The following is a 19178-nucleotide window of genomic DNA, read 5'->3' as shown; positions in this document are numbered from 1 at the left end:
CAGTGCACAGAGCGTGAGAAACAGAAAGTTCCTGCTGAGTCTCTGCGTCTTTAAACTCACCGTCCTGCTCGCTGATGTCTTTCCTCGCCAGCTCGTCCGTGGTGGCGAAGCCGTTGACCAGTTTCTGCCTGGCGACGGGCGGGGGGGTGGGGGGCAGCGAGGCCGGGGGGGTGGGAGGGTTACTCAGGTTATTCTGCCGGGGGAAAACAAAGTTTAAAAAAAGTTTACAAGTGGTTTCAGTGAAGCAGAAAGTTAGACATGACTGTAGCGGAGGCTGTCGTCACAGCTGCAGGAGTTCCTCTGTTTCTGTATGCATCTATCTATCTATCTATCTATCTATCTATCTATCTATCTATCTATCTATCTATCTATCTATCTATCTATCTATCTATCTATCCATAAAACATTTATAATTTGCAAAGAGAATACGAGGGAGGAGAATTGCTGCCAGAAAGAAAGCCTCTGAGGGCTTAAAAAGTGGCGTTCTGCAGGCAGCATATCACAGGAAATAACCACGTTATGTAATACACTCAATACGTATGAAACTATGGATCATTACACACACACACACACACACACACACACACACACACACACACACACACACACAGTACCTTGTATATGAGCTGGGAGTAGTAGTCCGTGACCCCGTCCAGGCAGCCGTTACCGAAGGAGCCACTCAGCAGCGAGTCTCTGCCCAGAGACGAGCTGCCGTACGGGGGGAACAGACTCAGATCCACCCCCAGAACCGGCTCCATCAGGGGCAGCACCGAGAGCTGGGGAATATAGGTTCAGATATAGTTAGGGAGGGAAAGAAAATCGATTCTAGGGCTGTGCTCGATTGAAGATATTCTTAGTTGACTAACACTCAACTAATCCATTAGTTGATTTAACCGACAGATCTGTAAATCTGAGTTTCTCCAAAAAGAGTCATGCTAAAGGATGCATATATTGAATAAGATAACGCCTCCTTTGCATATTTAAACACAACATATCAGAAAATGTGTAATACAACAAATAATGGCCTTAATGAAAGTAATCAAAGTAGGTTTCACGGTGATATCTGTTAGGTAAAATGTCAACCCTTAATTCTTGTGTTTACCAGAGATGAGCTCGTACGTTTCTTGGAAAGAAGTCATTCAGCATGAAAACAGCATCAGACATGACTAATGGAGTAAAGAGATCTAAGTTGACTAAGACCAGAACCACCGATTAGTCCACTGATCCACTAAGAGGGAGCAGCTCTAGTCGATTCACGTATGTATCGTATCATTTTATTTGTGCCGATGTTTAAAGCCGATTATTTTAGGAGAAAGAGAGACCAAGCTGAAGAAGAATTTGGGCGCCCAAAGAGATTTTGGATTGTCACATGGCTCCTGAAGTTTAGGTTTCCCTTCACATGAAGATGTTAGTCCATAAAAATGTATCGGAATCTATTTCTAAATCAGGTTTTATTTCTTCACCGTTTCCTGTTGAAGTTCTTAAAAAAGGTTTCTGCATATGTCCACTGTCTAATGGACTGTGTACATATTCACACATTTTGGGAAGATGTATGTACGTAAAAAAGGACAGGCACTGAACATTTATCCCTTATTCTGTATTCTTGGTATAGACCATCCTCCAGATATTCCATCTAATCAGCTAAAACTTCTTAAAATCCTGCTCTTTTGTGCTAGAAGATGTATTTTATTGAAGTGGGTGTCAGAGGAACCCCCCTAGCGTCGCCCAATGGATATGCAGTGTACCGGAGTTTCTGCCCTTCCAAGCCCTTAGCTTCTATCTGAGAGGAGCCGTTTCAGTTTCATAAAGTCTGGGGTCCATTTACAACTAACTACAGTAACAGCAGGGCTGTATGGGTTGGCTTGGGGAGAATAGCTCTTTATTGTCTAACTGTACGTCTATGTATGTGCATTCCTGATTTGTATTGTATGAGGGATTGTTGGACCTTCTTTTGAAACTGTCATGACCTGTAAATCGGTCAATGTTCAATAAAAAAAAAAAGACAGAGAGAGACAGAGAGGGAAAGAGACAGAGACAGACAGACAGACAGACAGACAGACAGACAGAGAGAGAGAGAAAGACAGAGAAAGATAGAGAGCGAGAAAAAGAGTTTGTGTCGGCGTACCTGTCTGAGGTGAGTCACCAGCGGGTCAGAGGACGATGTAGAGGACGACTGGAGCGTCTTCTCCTCCTCCTCCTTCTTCCTCCTCTTGTTTTTGGGAGGAGCTTTGTCTTTCTCGGGCCGAGAGGGTCTCTTACAGCGCGGAGCTTTCTTCCTGCCGGATGAGTCCAGCAGATCTGCTCCTGGACTGTCCATGGTCACCTGGAGCAGACAGGTCACACTTTCATTCACAATAAGCTCTTTGTCGATTCATTAACTGCCGTTGGAAACGAGTTTAAAGGTTCATTTAGTCATATTTCAACCCTATTTCCCCATGTTTTTGTGTCTAAGTGGCTGATGGGAACAATAACCTTCAAATTGGTCCAGTATTGAGCGAGAACGCTGTAACAGGCAGCCGTGAACCAAGCTGTAATGTAACCCTACAGGACTAATGTTCAGCAGCAGTTAGAGTCACTAAAAGTTCTGTTGTTGCTGCTGACAGACTCACATTATTATTCTAAGTGTCTGACAACATTATGGGATGGATCCCTCCAGAGATAGACCTTTTAGTTAAAGAGTAAGATCCTTTTAGTTTAACATGAAACAGCCCCGAAATCACCATCACCAAACTCCACCAGACTCCATGTAAATAATCAGGACTTTTAGCGTGTATAGAGCCAGCATATCTCCACCAGACTCCATGTAAATAATCAGGACTTTTAGTGTGTATAGAGCCAGCATATCTCCACCAGACTCCATGTAAATAATCAGGACTTTTAGCGTGTATAGAGCCAGCATATCTCCACCAGACTCCATGTAAATAATCAGGACTTTTAGCGTGTATAGAGCCAGCATATCTCCAACAGACTCCATGTAAATAATCAGGACTTTTAGTGTGTATAGAGCCAGCATATCTCCAACAGACTCCATGTAAATAATCAGGACTTTTAGCGTGTATAGAGCCAGCATATCTCCAACAGACTCCATGTAAATAATCAGGACTTTTAGCGTGTATAGAGCCAGCATATTTCCACCAGACTCCATGTAAATAATCAGGACTTTTAGCGTGTATAGAGCCAGCATATCTCCACATGTAAATGGGTGAATTAAGGGTTTATTTCAACCAAACCAGAGTGTGTGGACAAGTGATGTACGAAAGATGAACCAAGACGGCTTTTGGTGGTTTGATTTAGTTTCTGTCCACTTTGAATGAAGTGTGTTTTTACGATGATAAAAGTCCTGATTATTTACATGGAGTCTGGTGGTGCTGATGCTGAACATTAGTCCTGTAGGGTTACATTACAGCTTGTTTTAGAAAAATACCAAAATGTTCCTTTAAAAAGCTCTGAAAGCTTGTTGACTAAACACCCCCCCCCCCACTCACCATGTTTCCATGGTCGTCCTCTTCGGACCGGACGCTTTCATTGGACAGCTGTCGGCGGGCGGTGGGCGGGGCCTGGCCGGTGGGAGATGGCGTGGTTGCCGGGGAGGTTTTGTCCTTCAGCAGATGTCTGAGCAGCTCCTTCCCCCCGTCTCCCCCGTAGGGAGGGGAGGGGGAGAAGACAGCATCACCCCCACACGCCTCCATCTTCACCCTGCCTCCACCACAAGCTCCTCCCTCCTCACGCTCCTCCTGCAGGCAGACAACCACACGCTGAACAGGCTGAGCGTGTGTGTGTGTGTGTCTGAGTTTGTGTGTCTGTGTGTGTGTGTGTGTGTGTGTGTGTGGGAGAGAGTGTGTGCATGTCTCTGTGTATGTGAGTGTCTGTGCGTGTGTGTTTGTCTGAGAGTGTGTGTGTCTGTGTCTCTGTGTGTGTATGTGAGTGTGTCTGAGTGTGTGTGTGTGTTTGTATGTGTGTCTGAGTGTCTCAGTGAGTGTCTGAGTGTGTGTGTGTGTGTGTGTGTGTGAGTGACTGTGTGTGTTTCTGAGTGTGTGTGTCTGAATGTGTGTGACAATAAGCTACAGTAAAGCAGTACAGAAGCCTTGGGTGCATGTAAGATATTAAGTTTTTCAGTGTATTTATGTCTGATTTCATGTGGAAGTTGTTGATTGCTCGATCCTAAAAAAGATGGGGTCTCAGGATGTAACACAGTTTGTCTGAAGATGGTCTAGTACCCCAACGTTGCCTAATGATTGAAGTGGGTCCTCAGAGGACATCTTTATTTAAAAAAGGGACAATGGATGTAAATTAGCTTTCATGCTAACTCCGGCACGTTTACAGGATGTACTTTATACCGATTTTCATTAACGTGATCTGTCCCGATCACATAAATAAATAAAAAAAAGAATTAAAAAATCAAAGTTAAATCGTGGGGACTCCCTTGACTGACCTTGACCTCCAGACGGACTGCAGACAGGGGGCCTCTCTGGCTCTCCGTGCCCAGGACGGAGCCTCTCTGCTGGGCCGCCGAGATGGCCGACAGCTGCCTCTCCAGCTCCGAGGACGGAGCCAGAGCCGCGAGGCTGGCGCTCAGCGAGAAGCTCACATCCGATTGGTCCGCGCTGCCGCGTGTGGGCGTGGAGCAGGAAGTGTCTGACCGGGCCGGAGTGGGCGGAGCCGTGATGTCGTCAGAGTGCGAGGAAAGCGGCGTCCTGGCGCCCCCGCCGCCGTCGTCTCCGTCCCTCTTCCTGCTCCTCTTCTTCTTCGGTTTGTCGTCAGGGATGATGTCAGAGTACAGCTGGGCGAGGGAGGCGCCATGGGTTGAGGAGTCATGTCCGAACCGAGGATGGGAGGGGGGCATCCCTGCCGCCGCTGGGAACCCAGCGGGCAGCAGCGTTCCCTGGGCTGGGAGCCTGGGCCGAGCCTGCAGGCTGGAGGGAGCCACCTCCAGGGGGCCGCGCCCAGCGGGGAAGCCCGGACAGAGGGCTCCCTGCTGGGGGAACGGCGCTCTGGGAGCCGGGGGCGACTGGAGGAAGTCCTGCGGCAGCTCTGAGCTGAAGAACGGCATCTGGGACAGACCGTCCGCCGCCGCCGCCGGAGGAGGTCCGGGCGTTTGTACGACTCGAGCCCCCGGCAGAGCTCCAGATGGGGGCATGGAGTTTCCCAGCATGCCTTGCTGCTCCAGCTCCAGCCTCTGCTGCAAGGCGCGATGGCGTTCCACCTGACAGGAGGAGAACAGCGCTCAGTTTGACTGAATGCATGAAGTCATTGTGTCAAAATATTCAAACTTCTTTTCTCTAAATTTTCCGACTCTTAGGAAACAAGCGATTGCCCCCCCTAAGAAAGTTAACTAGTCGCAAGTTAGTGGTAAAATGCAGTTCGGTTGTCAAGGTCAAAACACCATATGTAGCAGCTATGAATCAAATAAACTTATGATAAATAATGTTATGTCATTGTTTACTCTTACACTGAATGTTTGCTGCTTCAATCCAGATGAGTATTGAAAAGTATTTTCCGCGACTGAAAAAGGCCCGTGTTGAGGAGGAGGACCAGCCTGTAATCAGTTAGGTTATTCATTTGTTTACAATATTTTCAGGCTTCAACCAGTGAAAGACAGGGGAGAGAAAGACATAGATTTGTTAGGCATTGAAGTAGGAGAGGAGGACAGCATCCAACTGCTTGTCCTCCTCAGTTTTTGATACACACACCCCCTCCCCGCCACAAATTGCTTCCTAATCTGTGGGAAACACTGCGATGTGTTTATTGACCCAGTTGATATCCATGGCTGTGTGTGTGTGTGTGTGTGTGTGTGTCTCTGTGTGTGTGTATGTGTGTGTGTGATGCTTCACCTCGTGCATTAGCTGAACTCTCTGCCTCTCCTGCTGCTCTCTCAGCCTCTCTCTCCTCTCTCTCTCCTGGAAACCTTCACTGAACGGGTTGTTGTCGTCAAACTTCACCTGCAGGACACAAACCAAACATTACCTCACAACCCAAACATTACCTCACAACCCAAACATTACCTCACAACCCAAACATTACCTCACAACCCAAACATTACCTCACAACCCAAACATTACCTCACAACCCAAACACATTACCTCACAACCCAAACATTACCTCACAACCCAAACATTACCTCAAACGCAAACATTACCTCACAACCCAAACATTACCTCACAACCCAAACACCTCACGCAAACACATTACCTCACAACCCAAACACATTACCTCACAACCCAAACATTACCTCACAACCCAAACACATTACCTCACAACCCAAACATTACCTCACAACCCAAACATTACCTCACAACCCAACACATTACCTCACAACCCAAACATTACCTCACAACCCAAACATTACCTCACAACCCAAACATTACCTCACAACCCAAACACATTACCTCACAACCCAAACATTACCTCGCACCCAAACATTACCTCCAGCCAAACACATTACCTCACAACCCAAACACATTACCTCACAACCCAAACACATTACCTCACAACCCAAACACATTACCTCACAACCCAAACACATTACCTCACAACCCTAACACATTACCTCACAACCCAAACATTACCTCACAACCCAAACATTACCTCACAACCCAAACACATTACCTCACAACCCAAACACATTACCTCACAACCCAAACACATTACCTCACAACCCAAACACATTACCTCACAACCCAAACACATTACCTCACAACCCAAACACATTACCTCACAACCCAAACACATTACCTCACAACCCAAACATTACCTCACAACCCTAACACATTACCTCACAATCCAAACATTACCTCACAACCCTAACACATTACCTTACAACCCAAACATTACCTTACAACCCAAACATTACCTTACAACCCAAACACATTACCTCACAACCATTACCTCACAACCCTAACACATTACCTCACAACCCAAACACATTACCTCACAACCCAAACACATTACCTCACAACCCTAACACATTACCTCACAACCCAAACACTACCTCACAACCATTACCTCACAACCCTAACATTACCTCACAACCCAAACATTACCTCACAACCCAAACATTACCTCACAACCCAAACATTACATCACAACCCAAACATTACCTCACAACCCAAACATTACCCCACAACCCAAACATTACCTCACAACCCTAACACATTACCTCACAACCATTACCTCACAACCCTAACATTACCTCACAACCCAAACATTACCTCACAACCCAAACATTACCTCACAACCCAAACATTACCTCACAACCCAAACATTACCTCACAAACATTACCTCACAACCCAAACATTACCTCACAACCCAAACATTACCTCACAACCCAAACATTACCTCACAACCCAAACATTACATCACAACCCAAACATTACCTCACAACCCAAACATTACCCCACAACCCAAACATTACCTCACAACCCAAACATTACATCACAACCCAAACATTACCCCACAACCCAAACATTACATCACAACCCAAGCATTACCCCACAACCCTAACATTACATCACAACCATTACCTCACAACCCAAACACATTACTCACACACTAGGGTTGGGCGGTAATACAGTATACCGCGGGGTCTTAAAAATAGCAACGGTATCAGTTTCAATACCGTCATAAAAAAATGCAATGCACTTATATAGGAGACAAGTATTAAATATTACATATAATTTATGTAATGATGTGTGGTTGTCATCACGTGACAGTGTGGAGGAGAAAGTAGTGTTTTTTTAGTTGTTGTTATGTTATTATAGTTCCAGTATTAGTGTTAGGTATTCAGTTTCTGAACGGTGCACAAGCCAACAGTTTGGTGACGCCGTCTGAGCCTTACGTCATCATTTTTAATTAGTCACGCGGTCGCCTGCCAATCGGAAGGTTGGTGGTTCGATCCTTGGCCCTGCAGTCCCATGTCGAAGTGTCCTTGGGCAAGACACTGAACCCTGAGTTGCCCCCGATGCTGTGCATCAGAGTGTAAATGCGTGCGAGTGTGTATCTGACGGTGTATGAATGTGTGTGAGTGTTTCCTGTACTATGTTAAAGCGTTCTGAGTAGTAGTTAAGACTAGAAAAGCGCTATATAAAAACAGTCCATTTACATTTAAAATAGGGAGGAGGTTTGACGGTATCAAAATTTGGATATCGCCCAACCCTATCACAACCCAAACGTTCCTCCCAACAACATGTCCCGTTGGTCCTAATGAAAACGTGAAGACGTGGGCAGCTGTGACAGGTGTGTTACCTGAAGCGCGGGGTCCCCTGCAGCTCCGTTGGTCCCTGCGGGGGGGCCCCGGGGCCCCGCGGTGAAGCCCGCTGTCGGAGGAGCGAGGCCCGGCGTCATGGCCGCGGGAGGCTGGGCGGTGGGGGGCATCTGGGGGGGTGGAAGAAGAGGCATCCTCTGCCCCATCACCCCCGGAGCTCCGCCTCCAGGGGACCAACCAATGGGGACGTTTGGTGCGCGGGGCAGGGTGGGGCCAGTGGGGTGGGGCTGGGAGAGGGGGGGCTGGGAGAGGGGGGGCTGGGAGAGGGGGGGCTGGGAGAGGGGGCTGGAGAGGGGGCAGCGCCGCTGCAGCTCGCTGCTGTTTGGTCCTGTAGTCGTCGATCAGCTCGGCGTGATCCTTCTGCTGCTTCCGGATCTGGACACAAACACAGACAGAGAAAACCTCTTCAACTGGCTCGCTTCCTTTTAAACATTTAAAGGTTGAGTGAGACAAACAATACACATGTGTGCGTGTGTGTGAATGTGTGTGTGTTTGTGTGTGTCTGAGTGTGTGTGTCCGTGTTATGCCTCTTGCACACTGGCTGCGTGGCGTGAGCGTGGCGTGTCCGTGTTTATTTGGGTTCCCATGGTAACAGGTTAGAGTGTGCACACTGCCTGCGTGACACGCACGTCTCAGAAAACACGTACAGCTAGAACTAGAACCGACGCCACACGCCAGCGTGTTGGAAGAGTTTCCAGACAACATAGAATATAAAAGATGTTTATATGTCATTTAGACACAAATGCATATTAATAAATGACTTGTTGATGTCTGAACGTCTCGAGGTTTTGACGTAGGAAATATTCTGGAGCCTATTCTGCAGACGTTGTCTCTGCTGTAATCATATCAGTGTATATTTATGTTTATGGGAAACATCCATGTGTCCAGACAAGGCTAGCAGCAGCAGCAGCGCCGCGTCAGACACCTTTCTGGTGGGAAAAGACGTAGAAAACACCACGCAGACGCCACGCAACAGAAACGTCACGCCATGCTCACGCCACGCAGCCAGTGTGCAGGAGGCCTTATGTTTAAGCACCAAAACAGCTCTTTAAGTTTAGGAAAAAGATCCTGGTTTGGTTTTAAACACTCCCGAGGAACGGACACGTGTTTCCTGGGTGATGATTATATTATTATAGATATATTAGCCTAGGTTTAGTGTAACTCTGCGTAGGTTCAGGCCGTAGCTGTACTCCCTCCCTCTGGCCGCAGATGTGTTTGTGTACCTGCTCCAGCTGTTTCTGCACGGTCCCCTGCTGCTCCGTGATGTTGCGGAGCTGGGCGGCGTCCTCCTCGGTGAGCGCTCGGCCAGCCTTCTTGGCTGTTCTCTGTTTGGCCGACAGAGACTTCTTGGTTTTGCGGTGAGCTGCGATCTGCTCCTCCAGGAGGCGCTGCTGCATCTGCAGGAGCTGCTGCGTCTCGCCCAGCCACTCCTCGTACTGCCGCCGCTGGGCCTCGTCTGAAGGACACACCACGGGTTAGACACTGATGCTGCCTTCCACACACAATGTTTAGACCGTACATTACTGATAGGTTGGATATTTCAGCCTACATGTTTCAAATGTATTTTATATCTTGTATGTAGGGTACTACACGAGAAGGTTAGTCTGGGGACAACCTTCACCCACAAGAATGTGTAAATCTATTATGAGTTTGGGTACAACTTTCACACAGAGGAATTTGAGCCAGGAATGGGAGAATCTATTAGGAGCACGTGCCATAAAAGGTGTAGTTTAAGGGTAAAACTTGTGTGCTGAAATAGATGTCTCATGCTGTGTAAGCACAAAAAGTGTTTAAAAGGTATTCATTCTGATGTACATGTTGTTCATCCTTGGGCAGACGTGTCTGTATGCTCACGGTTGTCCCAGTGTCATGAAAGTTTGTTCACTGTTTGAATAAAGCTGCACTTGATTTGTACTCTTCGGACTGGTCGTCATCTCTGAGGTCTCCCTACATCATTTCTGAATCATCACCCGATATCATTTACGACCTCAAGTCACGACTCACAACTTGGTAGTGTTCCAGGCAACGTCACCACAAACCCTTCTAGCTAGTGGCTACCTAACGTTGGCTAGCGTTAGAAACAGTATTAGGGGACCACTAAGGTCTATATAAAAGAGACTTCAGATACAGTATTAGGGGACCACTAAGGTCTATATAAAAGAGACTTCAGATACAGTATTAGGGGACCACTAAGGTCTATATAAAGAGACTTCAGATACAGTATTAGGGGACCACTAAGGTCTATATAAAAGAGACTTCAGATACAGTATTAGAGGACCACTAAGGTCTATATAAAAGAGACTTCAGATACAGTATTAGGGGACCACTAAGGTCTATATAAAAGCATCCAAAGAGCACCATATCATGGAACCCTTAAATGTAGTACAGAGTCTGTAGTCTTATCGCAGACTCCCCCAACCCCCCGGTCAAATATATATTTGCGACTAAAATATGATTTGACAATTTCATTGCTGCGTTCTTCCACACATTTAAATCAAATACAAAATTGTCTTTTTGATAAAATATGAATGAATATAAAGCACTGAAGTTTGAATACATTTGACTATTTATTTGTGCGCATTATGTCCATATCAACTACTTTAATGTTTACATGGATTTTAACTGCTGAGCATGCTGGGATTATTTCGGTATACTCACTGCCGAAGCCCGGGCCGAAGTTGGGAGGACTGGGTCGCACCAACGGGGGGTTCAACTTCCCATCCTGACAGGAAGAGAAGAAGACACTTCCTGTTTGAACCCAAACTCAGCAAGTACAGGAGACATTAGGACACTGTGATACAGTTTAGTTTTATTAAGATGCATTTAAATATTTATTGAAACAAATTGTCTTTATGACACTTCTTGTCCCGGTTGTACACACCTGTCCCACTGGCTGGGGAGGCTGAGGAGCTCCCTCTGGAGCTGGGACCACCGGGGCCGGCTGGAACCTGACACAGACAGACAGACAGACAGACAGACAGACAGACAGACAGACAGACAGACACACAGACAAAAAGAGTACAAAATATTTAAAAAAAAGAATCAAAGCGTAGAAATACATTGAAAGAAATTAGACCAATGGCTTCTCCGAGATCATTTATGATATGATGACGATCAAACGGGCAGCTGGGTTATTTAGATAGAATACGGTGAAAGTGCTGGGGTGGGGGGTGGGGTCGTACCTGTTGATGGCCATCGGGTTGAGTCCCAGGTTGCCCTGCGTCATCACCTTGTTGATGCCTTTCAGAGCCACCATCTTCGCCTTCATGATGGGGTCAGTGATGGAGTCAAAGTCTGCTGAAACCCCACACACACACACACACACACACACACACACACACACACACACACACACACACACACACACACACACACACACACCACCTTATCAAAATAAATGAATCAAAACTAAACACTCGTAAAAGCTCTCGAGGTGTGCCAGGTGTGTGTCATCGTACAGTACGCTCTCGATTAAAGCCCAAACAACTATCTATCAAACACTCAACACATTGGTTTTGTGGTGACAGCCGATCTGCAACTCTGCTTACGTTCTCCAAAAGATGACTCAGAGTCAACTTTACATTGAAATCGACACACCACAAGATCAGACTTGTGTGTGTGTTTTGAGGTTGTGTGAGAGTCCCGTAGAGGAAACATCACTGCCTCTATCTCTGCCACAAGAAAGATTTAAAACGGCGTCACTGCCCGATGTGAGTCGAGCATGCTCAGATTTAAACGGTTTACGGCATAACGTGTCTTACTGAAATTTGTGAAATCCATAAAATAATAAACATTTGTCTTTACATACAATAACAGAAGATGGAAATATTTCAAAAACGTTGGAGCTATCTATGATTGTTAGATTGCTAACGTTAGCTCAAAATGCCATTCAAGTGACAGCCTTTGTTGTGTGTGATTGCTAACTTGTAGCCAGCAGCTTTTTTTATTTTTTATTTTTTGATTGATTTATTAGATAGTAACAGAAATAAATGTATAACAAAATGCCAACACAGTGACATTGTACATTTATCAGAACTGTCGAGGATAACACAAGAAAGTTACAAACTTATTTCCATTGTCGTCCTCCAGCAGTCATTTCAAAAACATTTTAGCTATGATTGTTTGATTGCTAACGTTAGCTCAAAAAGCCGTTAGCATCTTGGAGGCTACTTGTCGCAAAGTGACGCATGCGCGACTCAAATCTGCGATCGACTAGTTTCAGTGAATCTCCCCCGCAGACAATCACCAGATTGCCGTTTCCCGGTCTGAACGCAGCCTAAAAGCCATCCCCAAACTGAGGGGAAACAGGGGAAAGGTGTTCAGGTCTTACCCATGTTGGGTAACACAGCGTCTGGGGGGGGCCTCTGTCTGATCAGAGCCTGCATCTGTTTCTGCTGCTGCTGCTCCTGGCGCTCCTGGTCCAGGAGGTCCTGCAGGAGGAGTGGCTGCTCCTCCAGGAGCAGAGGCCTATGTGGGTCCTGGTCCGGGTCCTGGTCCTGGTCCTGGCTCTGGAGGAAGACGGTCTGGGTCTGGGTCTGCGTGGAGCCCCCCGGCTGTGAAAGCTGGGTCTGGGGGTTGAGGAGGAGGCGGGGCTGTGGGGGTTGGAGGGACAGAGGGAGACCCTGAGGGTGGGGGGGCGCAGGGAGACCCTGAGGGTGGGGGGTGAAGAGAGACGAGGGTCCAAACGGTCTCTGCTGGAAGACCGACTGCGGCCCTGCAGACGAGACGGAGAAACAATGCAGATGTAAATAAATAGTGAAGTTACTCCGATACAGATGCCGGTATCTGAAGAGCTGCTGGTGGTACCGGTACCGCTGGTACCGGAGTTTATGCACCGATCCGATACGCTAGAGGTGTTGAAATTAATGAAATAATCGATGCATGGAATCGTGGACATGGACGATGCTGCATCGATAATCGGCCGGTTCAAAAACGATTATTTCTGTTTATAATTTAATGTAGGCCTAACAACATTTCTGTTTACACATTCTGGTATGTTAACACATTCAGGAAGTGCCATGTGCTCAGTGCTGTATAGTTTTATGTATCCAAGTTATTTACTATTAGAGCTCTGCAGAATGTTTGGTTTTTGAAGCTTGAAAAGCTATGAATTAAATATCCTACATGGCTTTAATAGAAAGATGGATTTGACGCATCGTGATATCGAATCGCTGACATGATAATGGAATCGAATCAAATCGGGAGATCAGTGAAGATTCACACCTCTACGATACGGTATGATATGATTTGTAGTATTAGTTTACCTCCAGCCATGGGGGGGTGAACCCTGGGAGTTATGCCCGACGACGGAGCCTGTTCCTGGGTCTGGAGAGCGGGCAAGGCCCCTGAACCAGAACCAGAACCAGAGTCCTCCCCTTTCTGGAGCGAGCCGGCTGCCTCGGCCACCAGGGGTCCGGGGGGTCTGATGGCGGTGAAGACCCCGGGCTGGGGAGCTGATAAATCAGAGGGTCAGTGAACGCAGCAGAGCACAGCGAGCGTGTGTCTGTGTCTGTCTGTCTGTCTGTCTGTGCACGTTTGTGTGTGTGTGTGTGTGCGCGCGCTCGTGTCTGTGTGTTCGTGTCGGCGTGCGTCTGTGCACGTGTGTGTGTTCATGTCTGTGTGTGTTCATGTCTGTGTGTTCGTGTCTGTGTGTTCGTGTCTGTGTGTGTGTCTCTGTGTGCATGCATGCGTCTGTGTGTGTGTGTCTGTCTGTGCACTTTTGTTCGTGCGTGCGTGTGAGTGTGTGTCTGTGCAAGTGTGTGTATGTACATTTGTGTGTGCATGCGTGCGTGCGTGTGTTGTTGACAGTGTATATTACCCGTGTGTCTGCATGCGTGCGTATGTGCACATTTGTGTGTGTGTGTGTGTGTGTACATTTGTGTGTGTGTGTGTGTGTGTGTGTGTGTGTGTGTGTGTGTGTGTGTTTGTGTGTTCTTGTCTGTATGTGTGTGCGTGTGTGTGTTGTTGACAGTGTATATTACCCGTGTGCCTGGCTTCGGTCTTGATGCCGTCCTGTACTTCCTGTTTGAAGTGGCTGTCTGTCCTCCGGTCCTCGGCCGTCTCGCCCAGCTCCAGCTCCTCGTTGAACATGTCCTTCTTGTCCTCCAGGTTGAGCTCGGGGTCAGCGTAGGCGATCAGGTCGAACTTCCCCGACAGCAGGAAGTCGTCGAGGTGCAGGTCGTTGGGACCCAGGTCCAGATCCTCTTTACCTGAAACAGCCAGCAGGAACGCATCACAATGACTGGTTGTAACATCACAGTTTCAGCAGGGCGGCTCGGTTGGAAAATTAGTTGTAACGCAAGTCATAATTTAAAATCTCCAGTCAGCTTTAAGCACTGACTTAATGTAGGGTGTGGCCTGTGGCGTCTGTGGTTTAGGTTAATGTAGGGCCCTGTGGTGTCTGTGGTTTAGCTTAATGTAGGGCCCTGTGGTGTCTGTGGTTTAGGTTAATGTAGGGCCCTGTGGTGTCTGTGGTTTAGCTTAATGTAGGGCCCTGTGGTGTCTGTGGTTTAGCTTAATGCAGGGCCCTGTGGTGTCTGTGGTTTAGCTTAATGTAGGGCCCTGTGGTGTCTGTGGTTTAGCTTAATGTAGGGCCCTGTGGTGTCTGTGGTTTAGCTTAATGCAGGGCCCTGTGGTGTCTGTGGTTTAGCTTAATGCAGGGCCCTGTGGTGTCTGTGGTTTAGCTTAGTGCAGGGCCCTGTGGTGTCTGTGGTTTAGCTTAATGTAGGGCCCTGTGGTGTCTGTGGTTTAGCTTAATGTAGGGCCCTGTGGTGTCTGTGGTTTAGCTTAATGCAGGGCCCTGTGGTGTCTGTGGTTTAGCTTAATGCAGGGCCCTGTGGTGTCTGTGGTTTAGCTTAATGTAGGCCCCTGTGGTGTCTGTGGTTTAGCTTAATGTAGGGCCCTGTGGCGTCTGTGGTTTAGCTTAATGTAGGCCCCTGTGGTGTCTGTGGTTTAGCTTAATGCAGGGCCCTGTGGTGTCTGTGGTTTAGCTTAATGCAGGGCCCTGTGGTGTCTGTGGTTTAGCTTAATGTAGGCCCTGTGGTGTCTGTAGTTTAGCTTAATGTAGGGCCCTGTGGTGTCTGTGGTTTAGCTTAATGCAGGGCCCTGTGGTGTCTGTGGTTTAGCTTAATGCAGGGCCCTGTGGTGTCTGTGGTTTAGCTTAATGCAGGGCCCTGTGGTGTCTGTGGTTTAGCTTAATGTAGGCCCCTGTGGTGTCTGTAGTTTAGCTTAATGTAGGCCCCTGTGGTGTCTGTGGTTTAGCTTAATGCAGGGCCCTGTGGTGTCTGTGGTTTAGCTTAATGTAGGGCCCTGTGGTGTCTGTGGTTTAGCTTAATGCAGGGCCCTGTGGTGTCTGTGGTTTAGCTTAATGCAGGGCCCTGTGGTGTCTGTGGTACTATATAGGGACCTGTCTAATGTATATGAAAGCATGTTTTGTGTTGCATGTTTTGAGAGATGCTTATTTTCTGCTGGGAACGAACAGAGTCCAAAACAACTTTCCCTTCAGGGACAATAAAGTAGATCTTATCTTATTCCGTGATCACAGAAACCATTGGGCTCTACATTAATGTCTGGGTCATTAATGTCTGGGAAGAAAAAGAAAGACACTTGCCAACGGGGCTTAACAACGTTTTCTCCTCATCGTAAGAGTAATAAATAGATGTGATCTGTGTGCTCGTACCGTCTTCAGGGTCGAGGTTCAGGTTCAGGTCGACCAGATCTTTCACCTCCACGTCCTCCAGGTCCTTCACCGCTGAGTCCTCCAGGTGCTCCTCCATCCCATCAGTCCCGGGGAGGGCGTGACTCAGCGCCGCTGCGTGTGCTAGCTGATGCTGCTGCTGCTGGTTCAGCTGCTCCAGCACCGACTGCTGGCCCAGCGCCGGCGGACACGGCCGCAGGTCTCGGGGGTCCGGGCCGGCAGGCAGAGGGAAGGACAGCCTCAGGCGGTTTTCGGGGATGCGATGTCGAAGCTCGATGTACGGCTGTCCCATGATGCTGTGCTGCTGCAGGGGGAAGGAGCGAGGAGGGAAGGGCTGCGGGAGACCTGAGGACGGAGGATACAAGAAGATTCCTATCAGATCCTCAAGTAAAAGACCAGATGCTCAATTATATCCATATTTCCATACACCTCTAACATGTAAACTACTCCACATGTTCCTGTATGTTGATGCTTAAAGCGCCCATATTCTGCTCATTTTCAGGTTCATAATTGTGTTTAGAGGTTGTACCAGAATAGGTTTACATGGTTTAATTTTCAAAAAAGAAAAACATATTTCTGTTGTACTGCCCATTGCTGCAGCTCCTCTTTTCACCCTGTGTTCAGGTCTCTGTTTTAGCTACAGAGTGAGACATCCTTCTTCTGTACCATCTTTGTTGTCAGTCGCACATGCTCAGTAGCTAGGTAAGACTACATGCTCAGTAGCTAGGTAAGACTACATGCTCAGTAGCTAGGTAAGACTACATGCTCAGTAGCTAGGTAAGACTACATGCTCAGTAGCTAGGTAAGACTACATGCTCAGTAGCTAGGTAAGACTACATGCTCAGTAGCTAGGTAAGACTACATGCTCAGTAGCTAGGTAAGACTACATGCTCAGTAGCTAGGTAAGGACTACATGCTCAGTAGCTAGGTAAGACTACATGCTCAGTAGCTAGGTAAGACTACATGCTCAGTAGCTAGGTAAGACTACATGCTCAGTAGCTAGGTAAGGACTACATGCTCAGTAGCTAGGTAAGACTACATGCTCAGTAGTTAGGTAAGACTACAAGCTCAGTAGTTAGGTAAGACTACATGCTCAGTAGCTAGGTAAGACTACATGCTCAGTAGCTAGGTAAGACTACATGCTCAGTAGCTAGGTAAGACTACATGCTCAGTAGTTAGGTAAGACTACATGCTCAGTAGCTAGGTAAGACTACATGCTCAGTAGCTAGGTAAGACTACATGCTCAGTAGTTAGGTAAGACTACATGCTCAGTAGTTAGGTAAGACTACATGCTCAGTAGTTAGGTAAGACTACATGCTCAGTAGTTAGGTAAGACTACAAGCTCAGTAGCTAGGTAAGACTACATGCTCAGTAGCTAGGTAAGACTACATGCTCAGTAGCTAGGTAAGACTACATGCTCAGTAGCTAGGTAAGACTACATGCTCAGTAGTTAGGTAAGACTACATGCTCAGTAGCTAGGTAAGGAATACATGCTCAGTAGCTAGGTAAGACTACATGCTCAGTAGTTAGGTAAGACTACATGCTCAGTAGCTAGGTAAGACTACATGCTCAGTAGCTAGGTAAGACTACATGCTCAGTAGCTAGGTAAGACTACATGCTCAGTAGCTAGGTAAGGAATACATGCTCAGTAGCTAGGTAAGACTACATGCTCAGTAGTTAGGTAAGACTACATGCTCAGTAGCTAGGTAAGACTACATGCTCAGTAGCTAGGTAAGACTACATGCTCAGTAGTTAGGGTAAGCCTACATGCTCAGTAGCTAGGTAAGACTACATGCTCAGTAGCTAGGTAAGACTACATGCTCAGTAGCTAGGTAAGACTACATGCTCAGTAGCTAGGTAAGACTACATGCTCAGTAGCTAGGTAAGACTACATGCTCAGTAGCTAGGTAAGACTACATGCTCAGTAGCTAGGTAAGACTACATGCTCAGTAGTTAGGTAAGACTACATGCTCAGTAGCTAGGTAAGACTACATGCTCAGTAGCTAGGTAAGACTACATGCTCAGTAGCTAGGTAAGACTACATGAGCTAGCTAGCTGTTTCTCCAACTTCAGTCAGTACAAGGCAGGATTAGCTGGGAGACTTCTTCTAAATGAGGGCGCACTTCCAACTTTATGTGGAATACCTGCAGAACAGGGACGTGGAAGTAGTTCTTTTGGAGATTAGGGTGAACTAGTGTGTCTACAGCGTCTCTCTATCTAGATTGAAGGAGTCTACGTAGACAGCTGCATGATAAGGGGATGTGTTGTCTCAGGACTGTCTCCTTTTGGAGGTCGGAGGGCCAGCCACACTTTCCAGAGAGAGTGAGAGTCTGAACTACGCTTCGGCATCTGTGTTTACGGCGCAATATCTTTGTTTAAGGTTCAGCTAAACGCTAACGCCTCCAGCATGAGATAAATACTCCTTCAGGAAGACAGGAACTTCAGAGAGATGGGACGACACAATAACACATGGCTGTTAAACTGTGCTGCCTGCTTAATTAAAGTCTCTTCAATTGAGATTTCATTAAATGCTTGTGTGTAAGTCATCGACGTCTCCCGAACCCTCTTCACTTCTCCTGAGTTTCTTTTTTTAACTTCAGAAGCGTCCTATACTGTATATAGTCAACGGTTTCCAGTCATAAAAGATGTCCGGTGTGATCGTGGCCTGATGTGGCTGTTGCTGGCACACGCATGCATAAACACAAACACACACACAGACAGACACACACACACACACAAATGCGCGCACACACGTCCACACACACATGCATGCACACGCAAACATACACAGAAACACGCACACAAATACACACACTGACACATGCATGCACACACAAACATACACACACAGAAACACACACACACACACACACACACACACACGCAAACATACACAGAAACACGCACACAAATACACACACAGAAACACACACACACACACACACACACACACACACACACACACACACACCTGGCATCATGTGCGGCTGAGCACCCGAGGCAAGGAGGCGAGATCCCGTGCTAACTCCCCCAGGCATAGGGCCTCCCCATCTGGGGCAAGGGACTCCCCTCCAGGGCGATCTACCAGATCCAGGCACTACACACCCTATAGGGGAGGGGCGTTAAAAAGAAGGAGCCTGGGAGGGGGCGAAGAAGGCATCAGCTGAAGCTGGCTAGGGAGGACTCAACCTGCACACCATGAGAAGATGTGTATGAGTTCT

The 19178-nt window shown here is 47.3% G+C and overlaps 2 protein-coding genes across 2 annotated transcripts in view; both read right to left on the bottom strand.

The window, feature by feature from the left end:
- LOC120552637 (NACHT, LRR and PYD domains-containing protein 14-like) overlaps positions 1-19178 on the bottom strand; it is a 303082-nt gene that overhangs the window by 92803 nt on the left and 191101 nt on the right.
- The window catches only part of kmt2ca (lysine (K)-specific methyltransferase 2Ca), a 120969-nt gene that overhangs the window by 25392 nt on the left and 76399 nt on the right, over positions 1-19178 (bottom strand). The window contains 17 exon segments of the mRNA XM_039789913.1: positions 61-193; positions 615-776; positions 2126-2323; positions 3486-3734; positions 4433-5203; positions 5450-5536; positions 5832-5939; positions 8243-8536; positions 8538-8636; positions 9485-9717; positions 10920-10983; positions 11143-11209; positions 11444-11555; positions 12592-12975; positions 13526-13714; positions 14243-14470; positions 15940-16302. Coding sequence (XP_039645847.1) covers positions 61-193; positions 615-776; positions 2126-2323; positions 3486-3734; positions 4433-5203; positions 5450-5536; positions 5832-5939; positions 8243-8536; positions 8538-8636; positions 9485-9717; positions 10920-10983; positions 11143-11209; positions 11444-11555; positions 12592-12975; positions 13526-13714; positions 14243-14470; positions 15940-16302 — 3741 coding nt within the window.

This window comes from Perca fluviatilis, chromosome 22, assembly GCF_010015445.1.
Source record: "Perca fluviatilis chromosome 22, GENO_Pfluv_1.0, whole genome shotgun sequence".
In the NCBI taxonomy this organism is placed as follows: Eukaryota; Metazoa; Chordata; class Actinopteri; order Perciformes; family Percidae; genus Perca; species Perca fluviatilis.
Note: the sequence above shows the minus strand (reverse complement) of the source record. Positions and strands in the feature narration are given on the sequence as shown.